Below are 9,060 nucleotides of genomic sequence, written 5' to 3'. Positions count from 1 at the left end.
CCCCCCCCCCCCCCCCCTTTTCTGTTTTTGTTTATCTCTGTTTTGTTGTTGTTTTTAATTCTCTGTCAAAGCGTCTTTGAGTTTTTAGAAAAGCGCTATATAAGTCTCATGTATTATTATTATTATATCTGATGTTTTCTAAAGAACAAGTTCAGTTTCTCTCTCCTTTGTCTAAAAGTGATGCCCATCCATCATCACCATGAAGTGTTTGATGCTCTGGTGAGGAGTGTTTTTTCTTTTTAGCCCGACGACTATCGGCTCAGATTTCACCCGTGAGGATATCAGAAGTGTTTAACTCTGCCTCAGTGTCTCCTTCTCTCCTGTTGTTAACTGTATGTGTAACAGTGGATTTAACTTACAATCAGGTCTTGTTTATAACCCTACATGTGTAAACTGATACTGTCTGCTGTACAGATGTCCTTCTACATTGTTTAGTGTTCCCTTACAGTGCTCCATATTTAGCCTCGTAGCGCCCCACGTGTTTTGTAGCGGGTGGACTCCTTCCGCAGGTCGGCGACTTCTGTGCGCAGCGCCGAGTTCTCGCGCTGCAGGAACGACGCTCTGACGGTGATCTGGTTCTCCTTTAACCTGCGGGCGTCACGGGAACGTTTGGCCGCCACGTTTGTTCTTCTTCCTCCTGTGCCAGTACTTGTCGTCCTGGAGAACAAAGGAGCATCAGGTTGGACGGAGGAAAGAACACAACATGAGACCCCTCGATGCTTTCTGACCTTGACCTGGTTTTATAGCCTTGTGATGTTATGTTATTGTTATATAAGCCCTAATCTGTCCATCTTTTGTGTTAACAAAAACATGAGTTCTCAGAGGGACTGGGAAGGAGGAAACATGCTGAGTCACTGTGAGACAGCCTGATTTCTGCTGTGTCTCCTTTCATTACACACAGCTGTGCAATGACAGGCCAAAGAAAATGATTGTTCCAGGCTTGTAGTTGTATCAGCTAAGTCTCAAATGCCTGTATCTATTGTCGTTTTCCCAGTTTGTATCAAGTGAATTGGCTGTTCAGAAGACAGTAAAGGCTGTTGCATTACATTTCTTATTGAAAACATTGATGAATGTCAACCTCTGAAATTTTGTTCAACATGCTTTGATGTTGGTCAAAAAAAGTCCTACACATATGCTTATACCAGGGCTATTCAATTAGTTTGGAATGGGGGCCGGTTGATGAAAATGATCCAAAGCAAGGGGCCGGGAAAAAGATGGCTTGAAATATGAGCAATCATTAAGAGCTTCAGATACAGTAATACTACAACCAGCATAGTGGAGTGCATATATGTGAAGATCAACATAATTTAATTTGATTTCATTTAGGTGAAATTATCTAATCATTCACGCAGAGATGCAATAAATGACAGAGTTGTCACTACAGTAGCTAGTAGGTGGGTTGTCACTACAGTAGCTAGGTGAGTTGTCACTACAGTAGCTAGTAGGTGGGTTGTCACTACAGTAGCTAGTAGGTGAGTTGTTACTACAGTAGCTAGTAGGTGGGTTGTCACTACAGTAGCTAGTAGGTGGGTTGTTACTACAGTAGCTAGTAGGTGGGTTGTTACTACAGTAGCTAGTAGGTGGGTTGTTACTACAGTAGCTAGTAGGTGGGTTGTCACTACAGTAGCTAGTAGGGAGTTGTCACTACAGTAGCTAGTAGGGAGTTGTCACTACAGTAGCTAGTAGGGGGGTTGTCACTACAGTAGCTAGTAGGTGGGTTGTCACTACAGTAGCTAGCAGGTGGGTTGTCACTACAGTAGCTAGTAGGCGGGTTGTCACTACAGTAGCTAGTAGGGGGGTTGTCACTACAGTAGCTAGTAGGTGGGTTGTCACTACAGTAGCTAGTAGGTGGGTTGTCACTACAGTAGTAGTAGGTGGGTTGTCACTACAGTAGCTAGTAGGTGGGTTGTCACTACAGTAGCTAGTAGGTGGGTTGTCACTACAGTAGCTAGTAGGGGGTTGTCACTACAGTAGCTAGTAGGTGGGTTGTCACTACAGTAGCTAGTAGGTGGGTTGTTACTACAGTAGCTAGTAGGTGGGTTGTCACTACAGTAGCTAGTAGGTGGGTTGTCACTACAGTAGCTAGTAGGGGAGTTGTCACTACAGTAGCTAGTAGGTGGGTTGTCACTACAGTAGCTAGTAGGCGGGTTGTCACTACAGTAGCTAGTAGGTGGGCTGTCACTACTACAGTAGCTAGTAGGGGAGTTGCACTACAGTAGCTAGTAGGTGGGTTGTCACTACAGTAGCTATACAGTAGCTAGTAGGTGGGTTTCGAAACTCAAGCCCGCCAAAGTTTTCAGGCATTTCGTCCCTCTTCCTCCTCTTATCTCTCATTAACACCCTCTCTGGAATAAAGGCACTCTGGCCCAAATAAATCTTAAAATAAAGAAATCTTAAAATCAAAAATAAGTAGATTACTTTTTAACATTATACTCAAAAGGGCCAGTAAATATCACCCCTGTAGCCTTAAACCATTTTTACATATTACATATTGACGCTTTTTTCAAAAGTTACAGCATCAAGTAAAAATAGGAGCCAGTGTAAAGTATCTGCGGGACTGTTGTGTCCCTTGTCTTTCTCCCAGCATACCTTCTGTTCTTCAGGCACCAACACCTTCCTGGCCTTCTTGATCATGGGTTGTGGCTTGAGCTCGTCGTCAGTGAACTTGTGTTTGCGAGGGTCGAACAGCTCGCCTCCGGGAACGCTCGACAGCACCAGGTCAGTGGGGTCGGGCTCGTAGTTCATCTCCACCTCGATCTCATCGGGGTCAATAGGCTCGGGGGTCTCTCGGTCACTATCAGTGGTCACCTCTGAGCAGACAGAAGGAGAACATGAGAACTGACAAATTAGATGGATGGAGATTAAGCTCCAGCGTCACATGTTTTTTTTTTATATTTACAAAATGTTCCTTTCTGCCATAACACACAAGCGCGGACATTCAACATATAAAAGGCTTCAATTTACATTTGAAGTGCAAATCGTAGTCACATTTATAAAAAGTATGCACAAGCTGTTGGATTGACTACTTGAGTGCTAAAAAAACAGTTCCTTGATGCTAGCACATTTAAATCTAAAATAAGGCCATGTTGTTTATTAAGTGTAGGTTTGTGCGACCTAATAGATAACCATGTTTTAAACCCTAGCCCCTATTTCTAAACACTAGGACTTGTTGAGTCATCTTACTTAGCTTAAACAACTGGTTTTGACTATCTAATAACACACTAAGAGATAAATAAAACCTGCATCTCCTTCGTATCTGATCCTCCAGGCTCCACTCACCTGCAGTTACATCACAGAGGATATCAGAGTCGCTCTTGGTGATGATCAGCATGTCCTCCCCACACGTGTCCAAGTCCTGAATGGGAAGCAGGGACAGTGAGGAAGCTGGAGCCTTTCCTTTCACCGTCTTCCCATCGGCCAGGCTGCTGTTTTGGGCGTCCACGTCGGGCAAGTTGGGGATGCCATCTCTATGAGGAACTCCTCAAGGTCCATGTACTCCAGGTGGAAGTTTTCGCCATCATAGGGAATGGTTTTCTCCCGATAGCCGGGGTCAGGGAGGCTGAAGGACCCATATCGCTGCATCCTCCATTAAGGTCAACATCGTTTCCCAGTAACAGCTTTTCCTTGTCTGTGTCTGAAACGCAGGAAAGATTCATATTTAGATATAAGAAACACAGGATTCACAGTCAGTTTGGTTTTCCTCCCTTTCCAGAAGACCCGTCAGGTACGAATCCAACCATCACACCAGGTTTTTGTTGCACCTTTCCACAAGCCTGTTTTCAGGTCTCAGGCTCGAAAATGACATTCCCAGAACAAATGACTATATCTTCACTTCTAAAAGGGGTAAATTAATAATCTTTTTTCTCAAAGCAAGGATAAACCTGTGAGTTGGATGTAGAAGAGTCAGAATCAATATAGATTTTTTTTATTTTAAAGTAAATTCAGATTGAACATAGTAAAAAAATGCAAATTATAGTGTCCGTCCAAAGAAAAAACATTACTTATAGTGAACACCACCCTTGAATGATGGGATAGTAGACTAAAAGTCCAAACTATAACCTATAATAAGTACCCTGTATCAAGATTGATGCAAAACAAGTGACATGTGACCTTTTTAGAGAGATTTAGAAGAGAAAAAAAAACACTTCTGGGGTCATTTGGGTGCATTTTCCATATCTCCCTCGGTCGATTTTGGTGATTGACACCTCTTTCTGATCGTTAGAGCCAATAGGATCGAGGGGAAGTTCCTAAATCCATCTAAACATTACCCATTGGTGAATGAGTGATGCACAGCCAGAATGCCCAAACCCGGAAGCTCTCATACATCTCTGGTAGCTCTCGTAGCAGCTATTATGAAACTCCGTTATTGACATAAATATGAAGATGGATTATCAGTAATCATTTCAAAGGACACAGACACATTGGATTAGCCTATGGATTAACCTTCAGCAGCGTTTTTATCGTTTTAATGCCATTGAACACAACTTTTGATCAGAGTAACGGCAAAAGGTAAGACATTTCTCCCATGTTTCCTCCGTAAAGCTACGTGGTGTGATGTCTGGGTTTGCTTCCCCTGGCGCGTTTTGATCGCTCAGTGATGATACTTATATTTCTAGAATCTGTGAAATCTCAGCTTGCTAGCTGATATCTTGTTTGTGCAGATCCGATAAGTAATAAGGATATTTTACCTTGAGTTCTGTGCCAAGTGCGTTAGCATATCTTCGCTCAGGGCTAATTCAGAAGCTTGGTATTACCCTTGTGTTTCGTTTAGCTAAAAATGGTTAATATTGTCTGATAGCGGAGTTTCTTCTTCCGATTAAGTGGGTATGACACATTCATAGTTTTTAAATGTTAAGAAGCCCTCAGACGCTGTTTCTTGCAAGATGTTGCGTTTTGCCCCCGTTTTATCAGACTACCTTAATATCAGTTTTATTGTTGTTCATATTCAAGGTCAGATTGTTGTTACTTCAAATTGGACCAATATAAAGTCCTCACAGTTCTACTTTAGGCTTAGCAGAGTCCCTATAAAACCAATGTACAGTGTATATTGTTATGGTGGTATTATGGGACCCCCATCTCTCTGCATGAGCAAAGGACTCAAACAGACATTTTTCGTGATTGTTTTTAATCTTTCTGAAGACTTTCTTTCGTCTCTTCCTCAGACTATTGCGTCTTATTGTGGTCGTTTTGCATGTCTTTGTTGTTATATTTCTAGTTATTTTGTGTCTCCCTATGCCTGTTCTGTCTCAGTTAGGTATTCCTCACAGGAAATGTATTTAACTTACAACAGAGGCTCGAGCCAACCTGCTTGGCCCTTTCTCATTGTAGTAATAAGATATTGTATGAGCAATCTAAACCGTTAGATGGACTTCAAATGCGAGTTTAATGATCTTGCCAAGAGGTTTTTTTGGTCAACACAGCTTGGACTTAAAGACATAAAATACCTAGTGCATATGTTAGGTAAGTACAGCAACGAATGTTACATGTCAAGCACTTTCCTTCACATTTAAGTTAGTTACTTTTTCGTGAACAAAGATTAATTGATTCAGTTTATTTATAGAGCGCTTTCAAGAGACTCAAATACACGTCTACATTAAAATGTTGACATAATTAGATAACTTGATGCACAAAAAAAGTTTTTTAACAAGGGTGTAATTATTTTTTAGAAAATATGCTCAACCAACCGTCGAATTGGCCTTTTATGGTAAACTAGCATATGACTTTTTTCAGAGTTTCAGAGATGTTTTTCAATAAAATATGGTAAATACATAGCTAGATTCATGGTAATTTACTAATCTAGTACTGCCTTATGAGTCCAGAGTGAAAGAGTGATAATAATTTATATAGCACCTTTCATGCATGGCATTCAGCCCAAAGTTGCACACAGATGAGCAAATTAGGCGTTGGCCTAGGATATAGACATTTGCTGTTAGGCCAGTGGTTTCCTGTTAGGCCAATTCAGCATATACAGTAAGATGAGCAGGTATGTTTTTTTTATGAGAAACACTTTACATTACTTTTTAATAATAATTTATTATCTTTTATGAATATATCTGGTTGTATATATTTCTCATTTTCCATAAAAGAAACAAATGTATTTGAGTTGTGTTTTATTTGAGTTTTGCATACTGTACTGTATATGATTGTTGAAAATGCACTTTTACCATAGAAGGCCAACTCGACCAGTTGGTAGAGGTTCATAAAAACAAAACTGTGTGGTCAGTCAAAAAAAAGTGTGTTTGTGGTTATTTGTGGACCAGTTGATAAAAAAAATGCAAACATAATTTTTCCATAGGCTTTTTTCTTGGTCTGGCAGTTAAAGGGTTAAACGGCATCATTGAAGTTGCGCTGACAGGCAACAGAGGTCCGTGTCCCGCAGCGGCGGCGAGGCTCCCCCCCTGTTGACAGTTCACTAGCAACCCCCCCCCTCTATTGACAGTTCACTAGCAACTCACTAACCCCTCGTCCTTATTCCACCTAGCTTAGCACTTTATACTTTTGTTGTTATTTTTGTTTTACTTGCTTGTAAGCGCTTTGAGCACCAGGAAAGCGCTTTATAAATGTAATGTATTATTATTATTATTAATCCATTGTAAACAAAGTCATTAAAAAACACACACGTTATATATATATATATATATGTAGTTTACAACTCAGAAGTGTAAAAAAAAAAGAGAGGCTTGTGTGAACACTGTTCTAAACATATCGTGAACTCTCATTTGGTTTGACCTAAAATCGCGCTAGCTTGGTGCTAATGCTACATGGTTAGGTCCTTCCTCTACGTCCGTTTACACTGAACCTACCGTCGTCGTAGTCCAGAATATTCGGTGGAGGCATGTCCATTATCTGCTTCAAAACCACGGGGAATGAACTCGTTGTCCCCGAAGCTGTTTCCAGCGTGATAATGATCGGTTCGCCTGACATGTTTGCCCCCTTGTTGTTAACGTTATCTACGGAGTAACTGACAAAAACGGCTCGGCGGTTAAATCCCGTTAGCTCGATAACGCTAGCTCCACATCCGGTTTAACAGCTGAAAAAAGGGTCTCTTTAATGTGTTATAATCCCGAAAATCGACGGTAAATGTGGAAAGTCAAAACATCCCGTCTGCAGTGGAACACTCAGAAAATCAGACCCTGAGAAACCGGTTATCGCCTCTCGTCGTTAAAAGGTATCCGCCTACTAGTGTTGTTGACTGGCCATCCGGTTATTTTCTTCATGAATATTAATGAGAGTGGGCGGGAGTTATAGTAAAGAGCCAATGGAAGTTGTCACATGGCAGCTGGCTGAGATCTCATTGGTTGAGTTATATACTTTCCCACAGACTAACATTAAAATAAAACGTGACCAAAGCTATAACGTTGATGTAATCAACCTCCAGCGGATTCAATAAGGTAATGCATTGATCCTTGTCAATGTCAACCACTTAATTTTGATCTACCACAGATGTGGGAGAAGTACTCAGACATTAACTTTAGTAAAGAAGCAACATCCACTTGTAAAACATACTCTTATACAAGTACAAGTCCTGTAAAGCAGTAACCTTGAACTGAGGCAACTTTCAGGGATGGGATTAGTTAGGAGTATTAATGTCAGCAGTGTATTCATCTTCAGAAATATATAACACCTGTTTCTTTGTGTATCCTCCATTTCTCTTTCACACTTTAAGCAAGATATGCAACATAAAGATAATGTATGTGCTTATTGTTACTCATCTCCGCTCACATGCACAAACATGTGCAGCTGGCACACTTGTACAGGGCCTCCCTACACGCAGATCACGCAGACTGCGTTAAGGAATAGTGTATAGGAGAATTCAAAAGGATTTAGGAGAGAGACTGCGGTGCTTTGAGAATCCGACTGCACTTTCACTATCCGACGTGTTTATGATGCGCCAGCGGACGTCATGAATGTTCATCTGCTGTGCTGTGGGGAAACTACATGGGAAACTACAGTTTTCTACGGAGCCCCCTAGGGGGACATGGAGAAGGAAAAAAAAAGAAAAAAAATGTTTTGCGAGATCTCGCAAAAGTATTGCGAGATCTCGCAAAACGTTTCATTTAGCTCAATGTACTTCCTGGTCAGTTCGGCAACAGAGTGAGTGCTTAGGGACCGTCTACAAACTGCAACGCCGAAAACATATATACTCATAGAAGAAAAAGCATATTTATTCAAAATACGTATTATACTGTAACAAACAACATAACCATTGATGTGTTAAGAGATTTTGGTAGCACTGCATCTTAAAAAATGAAGTTATTGCATTTTTCTATGAGTATATTATGTTTTCGCCGTTGCAGTTTGTAGACTGTCCCTAAGCACTCTCCCTCCTCCAGCTGCAGATTGTGACCAATCTTGATGTTTAGCTCGGATAACGGCGCGTATCGAACTGTTCTGATAAAAACGACTCTGTAGCTCGTTGTTTACCTTGCTATGATTGTAAAGTCATGTTTGTATTTTTTACAACGTTATGTTCATGAGTTATTGATCCGCGAAATTCGAATCTGTCAATAACTCAGCTCAGAGTATGCCTTTGCGACGTGCGAGTGTTCTCTTGAGGTGTCTTTCACTTATGTGAAACCTGGGCCCTATTGCCAAGCACTGATGTTATATCTTTATATTTAAGGCCAAGCAGGGGCGGAATCTAGACAAATATCCATTGGGGTGGCAGGAGATTTTGAGGGGTGGCATCCCCTGGCAGAAGTATGCTGATTTAATCACAGTCATATCAATCAATGTTAACTTGGAAAGCCACAATATTAATATTTTAACTCAATAACATAGGTGACATTATTGTGGCTCATCAGTAAACGCCTTACATATAAATATATAAGGTGGCAGACATAATTTAATGGAATTTTAACTGAACAATAACTGAATGAGTTTGTTTCACTCTTCGACCAGCAGGGGTACCAAATCTATGAAGACTGCTGCAATAAGTACATTAATTAACTGTCTCATCGATGTTTGTCTGAATGAATATGATACTTATCAACAATCATATTATTCCTATCAGCTGTCACATCACTTTTATGATTCACATATTCATTTATTATTGAATAA

The 9,060-nt window shown here is 40.7% G+C and overlaps 1 protein-coding gene across 1 annotated transcript; it reads right to left on the bottom strand.

Moving 5' to 3' along the window:
- Window positions 1-59: 59 nt before the first annotated feature.
- Window positions 60-7,196, bottom strand: tefa (TEF transcription factor, PAR bZIP family member a). Its single transcript, XM_034134856.1, is given in 8 exon segments — window positions 60-479; window positions 481-623; window positions 625-657; window positions 2,590-2,810; window positions 3,280-3,465; window positions 3,468-3,539; window positions 3,542-3,634; window positions 6,804-7,196. Coding segments are annotated over 8 exon segments (906 nt in total). The 5' UTR covers window positions 6,925-7,196; the 3' UTR covers window positions 60-442.
- Between the last annotated feature and the right edge of the window lie 1,864 nt (window positions 7,197-9,060).

The sequence above is a fragment of the Trematomus bernacchii genome, unplaced genomic scaffold (genome assembly GCF_902827165.1).
Source record: "Trematomus bernacchii unplaced genomic scaffold, fTreBer1.1, whole genome shotgun sequence".
Lineage (NCBI taxonomy): Eukaryota > Metazoa > Chordata > Actinopteri > Perciformes > Nototheniidae > Trematomus > Trematomus bernacchii.
The sequence above is the reverse complement of the archived record's forward strand: the minus strand, read 5'-3'. Positions and strand labels throughout refer to the sequence as shown.